The 17546-nt window shown below is 39.1% G+C and overlaps 2 protein-coding genes across 2 annotated transcripts; both read right to left on the bottom strand.

Annotated features, from left to right (window-relative positions):
• Positions 1-1003: 1003 nt before the first annotated feature.
• Positions 1004-11823, bottom strand: efhc2 (EF-hand domain (C-terminal) containing 2). Its single transcript, XM_062432264.1, has 15 exons — positions 11782-11823; positions 11122-11310; positions 10674-10824; positions 10185-10408; positions 8748-8999; positions 7886-7993; positions 7063-7201; positions 6078-6243; positions 5814-5956; positions 5163-5359; positions 4872-5005; positions 4329-4523; positions 3219-3311; positions 2831-2930; positions 1004-1132 (listed from the first exon to the last, which is right to left on the bottom strand). The coding sequence occupies exons 1-15, from the start codon at positions 11821-11823 to the stop codon at positions 1004-1006; spliced, it is 2262 nt and encodes a 753-aa protein (XP_062288248.1).
• Positions 11824-12269: 446 nt separating this feature from the next.
• fundc1 (FUN14 domain containing 1) lies at positions 12270-16507 on the bottom strand. Its single transcript, XM_062432137.1, has 5 exons — positions 16415-16507; positions 15781-15934; positions 14516-14591; positions 14274-14402; positions 12270-13085 (listed from the first exon to the last, which is right to left on the bottom strand). The coding sequence occupies exons 1-5, from the start codon at positions 16485-16487 to the stop codon at positions 13008-13010; spliced, it is 510 nt and encodes a 169-aa protein (XP_062288121.1). The 5' UTR covers positions 16488-16507; the 3' UTR covers positions 12270-13007.
• Between the last annotated feature and the right edge of the window lie 1039 nt (positions 16508-17546).

The following is a 17546-nucleotide window of genomic DNA, read 5'->3' as shown; positions in this document are numbered from 1 at the left end:
TGATTACCTAACGTTTGACCCTTATTAGAATTTGCAGTGCAGGCTCTGATTACAGCGGTGCCTCAACCCTGACCAACCTGTGTTTTTACATTTTTACATAGTTATAACAGTTATACTGATAGCTAAACACATAATGAGGGTGTAGTTCCTTGTAAATTAGGACTCCTTTAACCTTTAACAATATTCTCCCTTATATGTTATCTCTGTTTAATATAACTGAACATTATCAACAATAAACCCATAATACTAATAAAAGATTCAAACAATCATAATCAGGTGCTGAGCAGCGATAAAAGAAAACAGAGGACATATTCTACTTTTCCACCTGAGCAGATGAGATTTAGCTCTGATGATAAAGATATGTGGTGTCTTTGACCTGGATTCACGTTCTGGCTTTTGGACTCTGTCGAGCTTATCTACAGTATGTCTGGTTTCCACAGCTGTGGACTGACAATACGGATGGCTTCTGTCTTGCTGGAGGTTTTAGCCAGCATACCGTCAGCATATAGCACACATCAGTCATTGAAAGAGCATTTTCTCCCTTATCAACTTAGCACAGTGCTGGAGGATACAGCGTAATACCCTGTAATCATTATGTGTGTGAATGTGCGGTCCCCAGAGCTGAAATATGGTTCTGCTTTAACGCCTTGTGTCTTTTACTGTGTCATGAAGGGATTCAGAACAACTCATGTACGTGCACAAGCACATCAGAAAGCATCTGTGTTCTCAATTTTCCCCCCTAAAGCGTCAATTTTCCAGTTAACTGGATTATGTTAGCTTGCGCTTGAACGAACCATTACGGCTAAATTATTCATATACAAGAAAACAAACACAAATTGCGCACACAGTTTGCACCTACCCCCTGTAGTTTTACACATCTCCATTATAAAACACAATAAAAAAACAGATGTCGGTTAGCTCATGTGCCATGTTCTTTAATTAAGGAGTGAGTAGGATGTGTTTGAGTTAGTGAGGCAGAATGGTTTCACCTCCTCGTGTGCGTTTATGTCGAGGTGGCGGCTGTTGGGCCACCATTGGTGGAGATGCTGATGAATACGTCACTCAGCAGGGCAGAGTAGTTGACGATTTTCATTGCAGGCTCTCTGTCTTCAAACTTCAGGTTCAGATCAAACTGGAGACGACAGGAACACTCAGCTTACTAAACAACATTAAAATACTTGTTGCCAATAATTTATCTCTCAGTCCCCACTTTGCTTTTACTGTTCATTAAATACCTTTTAATACCGTAACTGTGTTATTGTGTGTCTGTCAAAGATCTCTTTCATGTAATTTAAACATCTTGAAAAGCACATTAAATTGCCAGTGTTTATCTAATGTTCTGTGTGAATAACAGACTTGTTTAAAAAAGTTTTAAAAAGTAGGGTTGTCCTTGTCCTCCGTTACAGCAGTTAAACCTCATACCCAGAAAACAAAGCTTCTTTTTGAGACTAGTGCACACGAGGCAATATAAACGAATAGAAATAACATGAAAATTAGCAATATTAAAAAGTATATGGATTGCAGCAAAGGAACCAGTCAGTCAATCTGGGCCAATCAAACACGACATTCCTGTCAAGTCTTCACTATGAGGCAGAATATTTGTGACACCTTGCAGCACTAGGTTCACGGGCGATTTTCTATCTTCTTGGGAACTTTTTGAGGAAGGCAGAGCAGCTGAGCAGAGATTGAGAGACTGTTTTGGGTTTAGAATGCAGTGAGGCAAAGTGCAACTGGAAACCAGTGACAGAGGAAAATTTACAATCGAGTAAGCTCTGAGTTCGGCACACACACACACACACACACACACACACACACACACACACACACACACACACACACACACACACACACACACACACACACACACACACACAGATTCAGTCCACTCTCATTCTGTCGTTTGCCAATAATGACAGATTGATCTCAGAGGAGCTGAAAATATTGATATTTTAAATGTAAATTAAAAATCCATCTGTTTAGTCTGTCTCTATTGAGTGTTTTAGAATTATATTTATTTATATTACATTTTTATTTCAGCACCATGTTACTGTTGATTTATTATTTATTTTACTGTTTTACTATATTACTATTTCTTTTGTGTAGTATTTCATTATTTCATTTTTGATGCTGTTTTTATTGCTTGAATTATTGTTTATTATCTTAAGTACCCATCTTTTATCGTTGTTTTATTCAAATTCACGTTTTTGGCTTTTTAGATGTTTTGGTGTGCATTCGTCTCTAAATCCATTTAACATCCTATGTTTTACCAGTTGCTTGTAAAGCACTTTGAATTGCATTTGATTTGTTTGAAAGGTGCTATATAAATACAGTTAGACTGATTGATAAATTGATTGATTGATTCTGTACGTGCCGGCCTCCCCTCGTTGTCATGCCCTTGTGAGTATCTCTCCTGCTCACCTGTTTGAGTTTAGATTTGGCTGTGGCATAGCATGCAACATCGACATTACATTACAAATGCTAGAAAGAAAAACAAAGAAGCTACTTACTTCCTTTCCGACCACCTCTGTGTGTGTGTGTGCGTGTGAGTGTGTCTCTCTCAAGTAATTTTCCATGCACAATAAATTGTTCTAGTGTCCTTTTTTACCGTTTCTTTCCACTCACTTGATTCTTCTTTTGGCTCACTTACACACTGAGTCATCACAGATAAGATGTAAGATGTAGATTGATTTTCAATTACAGCTATTTAAAAATCTCTGCACACACTGTAAAATCACTATCTGTGCTTTTCCTGATTCACTCTCATTTAAAAAGTTACTCTTTTTTTTGTTGCTTTTATCTTAGAAGCATTACTGACATTCCTCTCTCTTACCTTTAAGATGTCTTCAGGCATTACTGGGGGAGCAGGGTGCTCTATCCAGTTAATACCAGCCAGGAAGGCGTGGTAGTCAACCTCGTCCCCATCAGCAAACCTACAGCAGACATGCATCCACATTAAAAATGGATGTACATATTAATAAAAAAACCCTCTAAATAACATTGAAATAAAGATGCAGTAGCTCCAGTAGTTCGTTTTTCAGTGGTATTAATCTTAAATACTGCTACAGAGATTTTTCATGTATGCCAAGAAAAATATCCGGGCAGAGAACTGGTTTATATTTTATAATCAGTGGAAATAAATAATTCAGAATCATCCTAAAAATGCTGTGGGACCTTGAACTGTTGAAACCCGAACAAGGCTGTGATTAGTGGGCTCTTACTTCCTAAGCAGACATCCGAGCAGGTTCTCAGGCAGGGGAAGCTGGAAGGCCTTACAGATGGTCCTTGTCTCTTTGGTGGAGAGACGGCCAGTTCTGGAGACATAGGTATCCAACATGAGAAAAAAAAGCCAAGAGGCCCCAGTTGTCATACTGCTGTAGTCTGTTTTGTAGTGGGATATTTGAATGATGCTCAAAGAAAATAAAAAATTTACTTTAAACTGGAAATAATCCACACTTGCATAATCTGGATATTTTGATAACTTTATAAGAACCGCTGAACAGTATCAGTGATCATTAGTCATCATTGTCAGGGCAGCAAATAAGCCATCAGCAGCAATATGAGTTGGCCTTATTTTTAAAAAAAGCTACCACTCTTACACTGTATCAATATATTATTTATAGAAAATGCCCATAACTGAATTTGTGTAAGGACGATGAGTGTGTGAAACAGAGGATGCTTGTCCTCTATGTCCACAGTTGTTTTCCACAGTGATACCAGACATTCTTGTCATGCCATGTTCATTACAGAGATGATGATGAACAATCTCACACTAACTGAGTGTGTCAACACGGCCACATAAACAGACAAGGCAGCTTGACCTTATGGCACCGTTGACCATTCATTTGCTTCAGATAACCCTAGCTCATGTTACAGGTCTCTTGCATATGGATGTGAAGATTGTATGTAGTGTACATTAATTACAGTTTTGAAAGGGAGAGAGAGCAGAGTTTTGAAAAGGTGAACTCAGTTTTGAGAAATGTGTGTAACCAATTGTAAACATGGGATTTTATGCACCAAAAGGAAGCTAAGAAGGAAGGCGACAGATGGGAAGAAATACAGAGAGAAACCAAGTGTGTGTGTGTGTGTGTCCTTTCTGGCCTGCAAAGCTACATGCCATACAGGTCTTTTGGGTCCATCTGGTTCCAATGCTCCACTCTTGCACTGCTGGAACTAATCGTTGCTCTGAGATATGGGGCCACTGGCTGCACGATTGATGTCTTGTTGTGACGCTATCTGCCTGTGTGTGTGTGTGTGTGTGTGTTCCTGTTGCAACAGTATTTTTTCTAAAGCAAACATCTGTGTGTTTTCCTGTGTGTGCACCCGCCTACTTGTGTCGGTCGTTGTGTGTGAAGGCTTTGGCCATTTCAGGGAGCTCTTCGAAGTTCTTCTTCTTGAGGATGTCCTGGCCCACAGCCAGCATCCGCCCTATGTCCACTTCAGGCTGCTTTCGCGCTGAGAAACATCGGCCCAGCACCAGCACTTCATGCTCCGACAGCCTGCACTCCAGACCTGTCAGCAAGCCCCTGTGGTGCATGCAATTACACATGTACACAGAGAAAATAACACACACAAACGACATAAGAGACACATCTCACACATCTTCATTTGCAAAGAACAGATACCAAGCAAGTTTGAATTAACTGATATAGTTAGTATCTCTATCTCAATATCAAATCTTACTGTCACACTGTTATTAACGGTTGTGTTAATGTATAATTATTATTAGCATTGTGCTGTTAATTGGAATTACACGTTATCATCAATATCTGAGTATATGTGAAGGTTTTGGGTCATCATATCTTACAAGTTAGATCTTAAATACATTGAATGGATCTGAATTTGACCTTTTTGTTTTTGCTCTGCTAATGTACCTGAGTGACTCATATGAGATGAAGCCAGTGTTGCTGGGGTCACTGAGAGCCAGAAACTTCCTGATCTCACTCTTTTTCTCTTCCGGAACCGAACGTAGTTTACTGAGGATGTTACCTATGTTGGCTTTGGGGAACTTTAAACAATCACAAACACAAACACAAACATGCAATCTTTAATCACATAGAGTTCAGTAACACTAAATGAAAAGATCACTGTTTGATAGCAATACACAGCTAACAACTGATGGTTTTGGAGGCTGAACAAAGACAAGCTCCACCTTTAGTTCCCACCTCCTCGGCATGTTGCTCCATGTAGTTTAAGGTGTATTCATCTGCATCCACAAGTTGGAAGTTCTTGTTGTTGATGCAAAGGGTAACTCCGACATACAGATCCTGAGCTATAAAGTACTCAGACAGCTGGCTCTTAAACAGCTCCTGGCCTGGCTTCTTTACACGACCGCGCTCCAGAAACTTACCCCCGAGCACACCTGGTACACAACATGTGAGAGAGAAGAAAGAAGTGTGAGCAGTACTTTCTACTGAAACATTATTTGTTCTTTTAGATTGAATGAAAATGAACATAAATAACCTTTTAAATATGTTCCAACTCATAAATTCAATTCAAGTCTAAACTGAATTTAAATTTCTACTCATCGTTTTATTTTACATCATTGGTTGGATATCTCATTTTGGAGGCATGCTAAAAAGTCCCTGAAGCCATGACATACTATTCATCTCGCACTGTAATAAATACTTTCAAATGCTGATTTACACTGATTGGAAAATTTCCATCCCTGAAAAAACTAGGTCTATGAGCTAAATGTCATCTGTTTTGAAACGATTCTGGAAATGGAAACTGAATCTGACAAATCAAATGCTTGCCACGAGAGTAATAGATTTGTATCTGAAGTCCTGGGAGCAGTTTGGTCCAAATGTTTCTACCTGAATTCTTCTGTGGGCGTTCAAACACACTGATGGAGTCATCACAGAGGTGGAAGGAAATGACGAACACCCTGTCTCTGTCAATTTCATCGGCCGTCACCATCTTGGCGCGGAAACTCAGCACATTACCGTCTAGGCCACATCTACGGGGACATAAACACACAAGAGATGGGGGCCACTGATACACACACAAATACACACTCACACACAGACAAGTATTTCAGTGTGTAATTTGATTGTGACTGTGACTACAAGCCATCCAACCTGTCTTTCTCCATAAATTTGCGGAAATCTTTCTGTGGAGGTTTGGGCAGCAGGCCCTTGCAGGAGCTTAGCGAGTCCTCCTCTGAGCCAAAGCCGTTGTAGGGGGGCATAGGCCTCGGGGGTTTTGGGACTTGGGGAGCTTTGTACTGCACTGGGGTAAAGTCCTCTGAGAGGAGGAAGGAGAAAGAAAAGACAAAACACTTAAAAGAAGAAAGAAATCCAGAAGGAGAGCTGAAATGATCAGAGGGCAGCAGGTAATCCATCCATGAAGGAGCACAGCGGCCAGGGCTGACGGTGACCCTGAGATGACCTCTGACTGCTGAGAGTCAGACAGGACCTTCCATCACAGTGGCCTGTCACTGGGGGCTCCCCCTGGTTTACTACTGTGACTAATGCAGCGAGCCCCAAAACCTGCCCAGGGTGGCAGACACAACCTGGCCCAGCTTGGGTTACTCCTGCTGGGGAGCAGTGTGCCTCTTGTGGTCCCCAGTGCCTCTGACTGTGGAGGCAGGGAGAAATACCAGCACTGGAGGGCCCTAGTATCTTATGTCGGTCAGACAGTGGTGCTGAACCCTGTTATTGCTTCTATGTAGAATATCCATCAATCACAAACTGACTGAGGGGACTAGAACATTACATACAGGCTATTAAAAGGCACCTAAATATTCTGTTAAAGTGGCATCTTCACCTCTTGTCACTTTAGCTATTGTCAAAATTGCAGTATAAACAAATATGTCATGACTGAAAAACTTTCTCTGCTTCAAGTCTCAGGATTCAGAAGGTTCTAGCCTTTGATGATCCTTGCTCTTACTGCCCCCAAGTGGTCAAACTGATGTAATGCAGGCATGAACTAAAGACTACAACTACCACATGATGAGGAAAAGACTGTGAATTATCAAATTGCGTCAGGTTTGCTTTTTTGTACAGATGCAAACATTTATGAAACCACTCACAAATGAATTAATCACATGACAGTAGTAATTACCTATGCCATATTTGGAGCGGTAGTAGTCTTTGGTGAACTCATCACTGTCAGAGATAAGCACTCTCCTGCCCCACACATTCACCTCCTCACCGAACATCAGATCACAGTCCTTATAAAACTCCTCATGCACAGCTCCTGTCTGCAGTAAACAAAAAAGAGAGGGGAAGACCACATCTGAGAAAACCCTTATTGAAGATATCAAATTTAGCTAAATAACACTTACTTGAGAAGTTGCACGGCTGTTAAGAATCAGTGTGTTCAAATGTGTGAATGTTGAGTTTCTAGTACAAGCTCAACCAATACACTATGTAGCCAAAAGTATGTGGACACCTGAGTGTTATATCCATATAAGAGTGTTGAATATCTTATTCCATAACCAACTGCTGTTATAAAATGCCTCCACTGATCTGGGAAGGATTTCAAAAAGACTTTGGAAACTGTCTGTAAGGATTTGCTCCCATCCAGCTAAAAGAGCATTAACAAGATTGCGCAGTAATGCTGGGTGATAAGACCTGGCTCACAAACAACACAAACAATTCATCCTAAAAGGTGTGTGACAGGGATGAGGTCAGTCAAGTTCTTCATCACCAAAGTCAGAAAATAATTTGCATGGGGCTATTGTTATGTTGAAACAGGAAATGTAGTATAGCTTGTTTGATCCTTACTGTCGGTGCTGCAACCTCTGGGTTACAGGACCATCTCCCTTGTTGCCATGTCACTTTGAGATCCCTCAAATATCATTTCATTTTTCAATTATAATTTCCTCTACTTGTTTTGATGTCAGCATGATATTTAGTGTGAAAGTGGCTGAGACAGGACATACTTTGAGGCTGTCCAGTATGTAGCGTTTTCCCTGACTCTCGGAGGCGAACACATTGAGCACTGTGCGATCCGTGAGTGCTCCGGGCTGTTTAATTTGTGTTGGACCGCGCTGTAAAGAAATAACAACCAATGGCAGAAAAGGGTAGAAACTGTTACACAAAAGACATTATACAACATCCTTACAAAACTGACCATTCTACTCGCAAACACAGATGCACACACCTTGAATTTACTGGAAGAAAGAGAAATGGGAGAGGGGGGTGAGAGAAGGAGAGCATGACGTAAGGCAGACTGACAGAATGAAGAAGTGATCTGTCATTAAGGGGGTGATGATTTCTTATTGGATGGTGGATTCTGGCCAATCTTTAGGGCTGACATTTAATGAAAGCCAACAGAATAGACAAAATTACTGGACTGAAAACAAACACACACACATACACAAACACACACACTCGATTGAGGCCTGGCTGTCTTTCAAGATGAATTAGGCTTCAGTCAGTAACGGGAGGAGAAAGTCAAAATGCTTGAGGGGGACTCGATGCTACAGCATTCCTGTCAGAGTGAATGAGGGCTCGGTGAAGGGAGGGATGGTGGGAGAGCGAGATGAAAAGAGGTCATCCAACCAGAAGGAGAGGCACTGCACTTTCAAAGAACCACCGCAAAAATATGCTAATGGACAAACATTTATGTACAACCCACATTTACCTTACATTCCTTGCAAATTTATCAAATTTTCAGACTTTTCCTGTCTGGGATTTATCTTCTAAACTCTAAACTATTCATACATTTCCATGACCTTAAATTCATCTAATATTTATAGCTCAGGAGACTCTTTTTGAACAGCTCCTTTCATGATGCCTCACCTTAGGCAGTTTGCTGCGGCGGAGGAATGTGGGCACACTATCTCTGCCAGAGTTTGGGGGGATGACCTCATGGATCTCTATGGTGTCATCAGCCAGGTAGTAGTGTAGTATGAGCTCCCGCAGGTCCCCGAACACAGTCTCTGTGTCATCCCAGAAACAGAAGAAGCGCAGGACTTTGCGGTCATGGTCCAAGAACTGCTTCAGAGTGTCGCGTCTCTCATACGGCCGAAGTGGCCTCATACTTTTATCAATCTGGATGAGGGAACATGTGAAATAAGAGAAACGGATGCTGTCAAACATGCATATGAGACCTAGAATTTTTTTTTTACATTTTAACTTCTGTCTGTCCATATGTACTGTCTCTCCACACCAATTTAAAAAAGCTTTTTTGTTTTGGAAATAATTATTTCTTTAAGGTATGTATTAATGTTTTTTAATTGGGCATCACCATGCACAGGGCAGCAGTGTTGGAATGATGAGTTGATTAAATAATTACTTGTTCCAAAAAAATTAAAAATACAAAAACAAACCTCTTATTAATTGATGGTTGAAGTGATTAAATGTACCAGCACCATCAATGTGATGATCGACAGTTCTGTTTTATATAATTAAATACTTTAATTAATATACTATAATATGGGTTTTTGTAGGACAAAACAGACAGCTTTAAAACATCAGTTTTAAATGTCACTATTAGATTTTTATAAACTAAATTGTTAATCAAATATTTAAAAACAGATTGATAGATTTATTTACAGTAACTATTTTTAATTGTGTCACTAATCAGAAAAAGTTAAATTCCTAATGCCACATATGATCTGATTCTCTTTATTTGGAGTGGCATAACATTTTTCTGGTTTTGGTGATTTTTTAAACATTTTTATTTTGGTTTTACAGTTTTTCTCGATTGCTAACACATTTCTAGAAATTATGCGTGAAAATAATTTCCATATATTTACCAGCATAAACCAATTTTAAAAAAAAACGTGTTTGTACAATAAAAAAGCAATCACTTTTATTCTGCCTCAGGTCTTTATGGAGCCATTGTTTCAAAACAAGTGAAGTGACCCACAGCTCTTTATCTATCTATCCTGATATTTTGATTAGTGTGTGAACAATTGTAACTCTTAGTGTTTGCACCTGGAGAATTGTGTGTTAACTAGGTTCCAGCTGTGATGACTTGAGTTAATGATATTGAATGCCAGCAATTTCTAAATTAGCCGATGAGTAAAAACAGGGGTATAGTGTTTATAGTTTTGGGAAATTGGGTCTATCTTTTGGTGGATGGCATCATGGTTTAGGATGCTTAGTCAATAAGCTCAGTTATAGTGTGTAAGCGATCGAGAAAACTTGAATTCATGATATATTCAATACTGGATTCTGTTGGAGTAATTTTAATGCCTGAAGAGAATAAAAGGATCTAACTCTGAAGCCTACCTTTTCACGTAGGTTGCTGTAGGGATCATCAGGTACAGTGGTAGGGTCATTTAAGCGCACCCCAAGTTTTGTGAGAAAATTCATGGTAAACTGGTCACAGGTAGTCACAGTGAATATGTGAGAGTACAGCACCATCTGTTGGTTAAGGTTGAAATGGAAAATGTTGTAGAATTGGTCATCGTTTGGGGGAGGCAGTGGGATACGCTGACGACGAATAATTGTTCCTGTCACAGAGAACGACATTACATCATTGATTAAAAAAAAGGTTTTAAACTGCTTGTTATATCTCAGTGGAGCGTATTTTTTGTGTACTTCGGCAAATTTATCATTCAGTCGGTTGTAATATTGATTGCAGAAAAGTGATTTTCCTGGCGAAGCTACAATTTGAAATCATGCACGAACAAAAAAACAAAAACATTTTCATTTGAGCAACAGTCACAATAGGTTTCCAGTAACATGGCAGTAAGACAGATATCCATCCTTTTTCACCTTGAGGGATGCCACTGTTCTTGTACTCCGGCTCCACCACCTGTATGGTATCATCCTCCATGTAGAAGTAGATCCTACACTTTCTGATTCTGTATGTCTCGTTCTGAGCCTGAGGCACTGCTTCCTGAAAATATGCTTCAAAACACAGAGCCTGAAGGAACAAAGTGGGTTTTTGTGAATGAGACTGACCAAATTACAGCTGGAATACATGATATAAACACCATATAAACTAATTATTAGCATTCCAAGATTTCTTTGATGACTTATCAGTAAGTGAACATGTTAAATGCTAATGCAGGGTTGGTAAAAACACATTTTTATAAACTATATTGTCCATTAACTGAATGAAACAAAACTTTTATATTTACTGCTAAATATTATCTTGGTTTAAATCAGACACAATGTCAATGCATCCACCCAGTGATCAGGGAGTGAAAAGACAGTTCACCTGTTTGTCAAAGGCCACCCATGATGGTAAATCACTGCCCTCTCCTTTGGGGTAGACGGAATACTTTGGTTTAATCATCTGGCCGATTAACAGCTCTCCTCCAATGCCTGGCTTCTCAGACCCCACCAGCATAGGTACTCCATTAGAGTAGTCAAAATGTTGGGATTTGTGGAATCTCTCCTTTGCCAGCTGGAGCAAAAAAGGGAAACTCTTCTCAACTGTCAACTTAAGTGGAAGTCTATGAAAATGTAACTTTTCAGTGATGTCGGAAAGCTGTAGTGAGCTTATTACAGACAATAATTATTGTAATGATGCTGAACATGATACTAACTTACACGTCTCCTAGGTCAAAGTGCATACAAAGCAAGGAGTGACATAACGTTAGCTTAGTGGCATTTTAAAAATAATAATGGCACAAATTTTTTTTCTAACAATCTGTTTTGTCCATTGTCACTTCTTACTAACAACCATTTATTCTATCAAAACACTTCTTATCAACTCATATAACTAAATTGCCCAAGCGAGTTAAATAGCTAAATAAGGCTACATAGTTAGCGGTTCCATAAAGCTATGTTAGGTCTATTTTGCGTACTGCCCAGTGCCCTCCTGACCTCAGTCAAATCAAATGTATGTGAAATAAACCAAATGTAGCAAACTTACGTGTTTATTGGGAGAATTACCAGGTAGAAACGGTAAAGCCATGGCGGTAATATTAACAGATTAATGAGTTTGCCTCCCCTCAACTCAGTGGGCTTGAATTTTCAACGGTCTGTTGTTGGTAACCATGGAAACGTTTTATTTAGGGGCGTCTCCTAGCAACGTTTGTAGAAGATGGAACCAGTGAAATATTAGCTAGGACCTTTTAACAAAATTTTATTAAGATCCTACCATAAAATAACTGCCTCAAATATTCATTCTGAAGAGACAAATACTTTAGGGTACCTCTATCCATCTTTCCTAGAAACGCATGCATTTTTACACATTCTAGCCATTTTTATTTCTAAAACGCATATAAACTGTAAAGCATATTATTTAATTTACTGTTGAATTATACACATAGATATCTGTGGAAAGTTCTGATAATAACATGCTACAACTTAAAATCAATCAAGGCTTACATAAAAAGGCATGTCATGAAATAAATGATAAACAGTTCAACGGATTTTTATTTGTTCAAACTTACATAGTAGACAAACCACAGCCTTCAGCACCTCAACCTTCAATTTATTGCTTAACAAAATACATTAAAAAAACAAAGAGATGCAGGGGAGGCTGACATAACCCGTCGGACATGTAGCACCTCTAAAAGAGGCATAGCAAAACCACATCTCTCAGCACTTAAGAATAGCATTCAAGTTTTAGCTCTGAAGATGATTGACTGATTGATTGATTGATTGATTAACATGTCTGGTATTGACAGAATCAACAGAATTCTTTGGACATCACCAGCCATGTGAATTTGAATTAAATATCTACATGCACTTAACTGATTGGCGTAATGCACAACAAGGGACATCAATAACAGTGCAAAACCTTACATAGTGGTACTATGTTGGTTTGGTAAAAATAAATACATACAAATTTACAACATTCTGATGGCCTTTAAGCTTTGCATGATATGTGCTATTATTTGGCCAGGAAAGTGGAGTGTTTTACGGGGTCTAACCAAGAAGTCCCACATCCATACTGACGTGTGTCATGTGGAGGTCCAGTATTAAAGTTGACAAAAAGGGTGTGCAGCTTATGTAGAAACACATAGCTACAAGCTAATGGGAAACTGGTAGCTTGCTGTCAACACATTTAACAACCACAGAGCAATAATTTATCACTTTTCCCTAGTTTTTCATGACATCAAAGTAATACAGACTCTTCTCATTCGGCAAAATCTAGGATGCCAGGCCGAGCAGGAAACCTCCGACGAAGCCACTTGTGACAACAATGTTTTTCTTCACAAACTCTGTGGACTGAAAAAGACAGAAACTGTGTTTCAGTATATAAAGTATTTACACTTTGTGACAGACATGAAACTCACATTCAAATGCAGCAGTTAGGCTTTGTTTCAAACCTACTAAAGCAGGAACATCCGGTAGAAAGTGTGCTTTCACACAAGTGTAGATTAACACTCTTGGCATGATGGAACAAATAGCTCAAAGATATGAGCCTCAAGCTGAATGCGAAATAAATATAGGAGGGCTGAAAGTCCAGGATCCTTGAATAGCTTGTTGCGAATTATTCTATAGCTATATTATTCTATGGCCCAATCCCAAAACAGTCCCTACCCACTACCACTTCATCACCAAGTGTCTCTCCAAATCAAGTAACACTCGAAGCTGTGGAGGGCACTTCTAATGAAGGGGGAGGGTATAAATGGATAGCCAAATTATGAGATGTGTTTGCCACTCCGCCGGAACAAGGAAGCAGCCATCACCCATGGCGACGGATGAACGCTGTGCTTGCATGGTTGTTAAGCTATTTCACACTTTATGAGAGGCGAGGATAGCTGTTTGCAGAAGACCAAAGTGTCTACAAAATGTGGCAGCATTGTTGTATCAGCAACTACTGCACTGCAATCATTATCGTGTATTTCATACAGGCATTTGTGGGTTTGCTACAAGTCAAGCGACCATAGGGACAAAGTGATATTCTCCTCATTTTGTTTTATGTTATTTGAGACTGCAACACATCCCACACGTGAAGTTAACATGAGAAAAACAAAGGTGCGTGGGCTTGATCTAAAATACTTGACAAAGCAGAAAGACGGAACTCTGACATTTGTATGTCGTTTCCTCCCTTATCCTGTTGCACGTGCACTTAGGACGATCATAAGCCTGCACCGATGCAGACTCTCTATTTAAGGAATTCACAGTCTACTTACCCTCCGTGCTAATGTGATCGGGACGGCCCTCAATATGGCGAACCTTCACATGAACACGCAACCGAAGGGGTAATGGAAAGGGTGAGGGGATAGGGGCTAGTTTGGGATTGGGCCTACATCTGTTATATGTTATATAATATGGAAATTTAACAGTACCTTTATAAAGTTTAGCATCTGACCAACATGAAAGGATGAAAACACATTCTTACAAGACTGAAAGCAAAGTTTGTGTGTTAGGCAATCAAAAACAAAGAAATGTTGAGTGTTGAGGCCTCACCTTCTCGACAAATGTGTTTAGCTCTGGACCTGCTTGTTGGGTGCCCTTCTTTAATTGCTTCTTAGCTTTGTTGACATCCTTCTCTACTCTCTTCCAGTCCACTTCAATATATCCACTGTTGTTGGCTATCTAGAGAAAGAGTCAGACAAGAGAAAGTTAGATGAAAAGCAGACTTGTCAAATTGTTTTACTCTGTTGAAAGGTTTAAGCCAGACATTTTTATGCTTTGCAATAAAAGAATACCTGCAGCAACAGAAGACCTCCCCCTACAGCTGTAGCAGCAACCTTTCCAACCTTCTGGAAGAGATATCCGGCACACCTTTAAAAGAAAAAAATCAGGGACAGAATATAAGGATTAAACTAGCATAACGACTTCAACTGCCATTAAAATGACCGTTACAGTGTAAGTGTAACAGTGAATCGCCCCACATCTTATGTAAAACCCAGCCATAGTTTGGTATGATACCCCTAATGCAGTTTTAACATTTAAGGATAGAGATTACTGAACTGTTTTTTACAAGTGATAGCAAAAGGGGATTTGTCTTTCTAAGTTGAATTAAAGCATTAGCAGCATACTGAATGTACACAGTATATTCTCCATTCAGAGGGTAAAGGAGATACATGGGACATGATGAGAGAAAGTTAAACAAGAATATATTCCAAGGCCATGGGGAGCATGTCTGATGTATCTAATTTAGTATTGGGCTATTTTTAGACTCAGAATCATATTTATTGGCCATGCATGTTTACTCATACAAGGACAGAAGGTTCAGTGGCTCTCAATGTACTTACACGAAATAACAACACAACAACCTTTAGAAATGTAAGAAATTATTAGCCAATATACAGGTGAAACCATTGTTCCCAACCAAGTGAAAAGTGCAATGAGTGCTGAGATAAATATTAAATAGTAAAAAATAAATATGTTACTTTATATCAGAGGCAGGCCGATATACCGATCAGCCAGTATTGGCCTATCACTGATATATCAGTGTCAGTGTATATGTCTGATATATAAGTTATATAAACATTTTATGTATATTTGATCCATGATTTTGTTCTGTTTTTCTTTCTTTATAGTAATTTACAAATATTAAATTCCCAGTGAAATGTACTCTTTATATAATATTGTTGACATCATTTTATATAATATTGTTAAACTGTAAAATATGCCCCCATTACATCTTTATCACAAGTGTTTGATAACCACATTTTATTTGATATATCCTATCCTATTTTTTTACTCCCTAATATCAGTATTAATCCCAGAAATCAAGCATCAGTCAGGCCCTACTTTAAAGTCTACAGTCTGTCAAATATACTGTAATGACCAAAATGTAACATTTTATACTAAACAAATTTGTATAATTTGTAGATACAGTGGGTATTTCGAGCCAGTGCAAAGTTTTATTTTGTCATGTATGTTATGTATCCATAGAGACGTGTGAGGGAAAGTTAACGAGCATGACGTGAAGGTCACACAATGATTTTCTAATGACAATACTCACCATCCGCTCACTCCCCCTATGGCTATCTGTGTGGCCACAGAGTATTTCTCTGCTACTGGGCCAGAGTTTTTTCCAAAAACACGACTCCACCATCGCTGGCGTTTGGCGTATTCTGTCAGGTCTACAACCTTGTCGTAAACCTCCTCTTGCAGATCTTTAAGTAAATGGAAAAACACAATAACAGTGTAGTTAGCAAGCAAAGGTTTCCCTGCAATGGTCAATGGCTAATGTAACAATGTAATACTAGCTATTTAAAGTTAATCTGTCAAAGTACCACGATGGTTAACAACATGGTGAAAGGTTTATAGCATACTGTATCATTTTAAATATTAACATCGCAGAGTTTTCATCACGATAGAAGTAGCGTTAACTTCATTTTTTAGCTACAGTGGTAACTTGATAAAAGTTTTGGGGCCTAATAGCTAGCATTATCATCCAACTGCAGCAGCAGCGATGTTACGTATAAACGCGACACGAGTGTGCACCAGACTGTGTATCGGCTTGAACGTAACGTTTCTTTTGATACACACATAAAGTGAAAGTTAAAGAACACGCTCATCGTCTGTTTAATGCTTAAACTATTGCCGGTGTCCCGATCCAGACTGAGATGTCATTAGTTTTTAGGCCTACTTACCCTTGTTGCTGTTCGCCATTTTGGATACGACTGGTCTGTCCTCAGCTGCCTGCACGTCCGGCGTCATTTGCATAATTTTGACGGTCGAAGAAAAAGAGAAACTAATGCAGAGAGAGGTCTGCCAATGAAAGAATATTTTTATTTATTTAGCACTCACTCAAATATGAACAACAACGATAATAGCAGTTGCTGCACTTATATTAGATAGAGTTTTGTGGAATGGGAAAACTTAAAGGGGAACTGCACCAATTTTACACATCAATGCCTGTTTACAGGTCTTGTAAAGTCCTACAGCAGGTGTGAAAATAGTTTATTAAGCCTTTTGTGGCTCCAAGGGGACCTGTGTGAAATCTTATCATGTATGTAGCCTGCTCTTCATCTTTTCTTGAGGGTAGCAGCTAAGGGAGTATACATTGATGAATGAAGTTGAGGTAAATTGTGGATAATGTAGACACATGGTTTTGTCACAAAAGACAAATGGATACCTTTCATATGGAACTGATGGCAGAGACTCCATGTTTACAACTTGCAAGTGTTCAACATCATCATCAACTCAAGACAGCTGTATGAATACTGAGTTGGTTGAGTGATGGCTAAAAATACTGTGCACTGACAGCCAATAAATGTATAGACTTACACCATGAACAATGGACTTGAATAAAAGCATATTTTATGTAGCTGGCCTTCTGGTCGTTTTCCCCCCTTTTGTTTCTTAATATCATTACTTACCTTAAACAACCGTATAGTCCATTTTGCCCCCTAACCAATATACCTTAAGGTGGTGTACTGTTGATGATGGGACCATTTTGTCGTTTGGTGGAGTTGAAAACTGGACATGGAAAGATACATTTTCGGTGTAGCTACAATGGAGTTTGATTGCACATTTAATGTAAATTACACAGGTAATTAAAAATGTCCCTTAGGTGTAACACATTTTGGGAAAATGTTTTGTTGGGGCTAACAACAATCAAAAGGCCACAAGTATGAGTCAACTTATCAATTGTATTGAATATGTTTAAATGATGTGTAAGGAACAGCCAAGGGGCTTATAGTGAGCAGGTATGTTTTGGTATGCATATCTAGAAAGTGACATAGTGAAATATTGGCCATCCATGTTTGAAAAATGAATCCT

Source organism: Scomber scombrus, chromosome 13 (assembly GCF_963691925.1).
Source record: "Scomber scombrus chromosome 13, fScoSco1.1, whole genome shotgun sequence".
NCBI lineage: Eukaryota > Metazoa > Chordata > Actinopteri > Scombriformes > Scombridae > Scomber > Scomber scombrus.
Note: the sequence above shows the minus strand (reverse complement) of the source record. Positions and strands in the feature narration are given on the sequence as shown.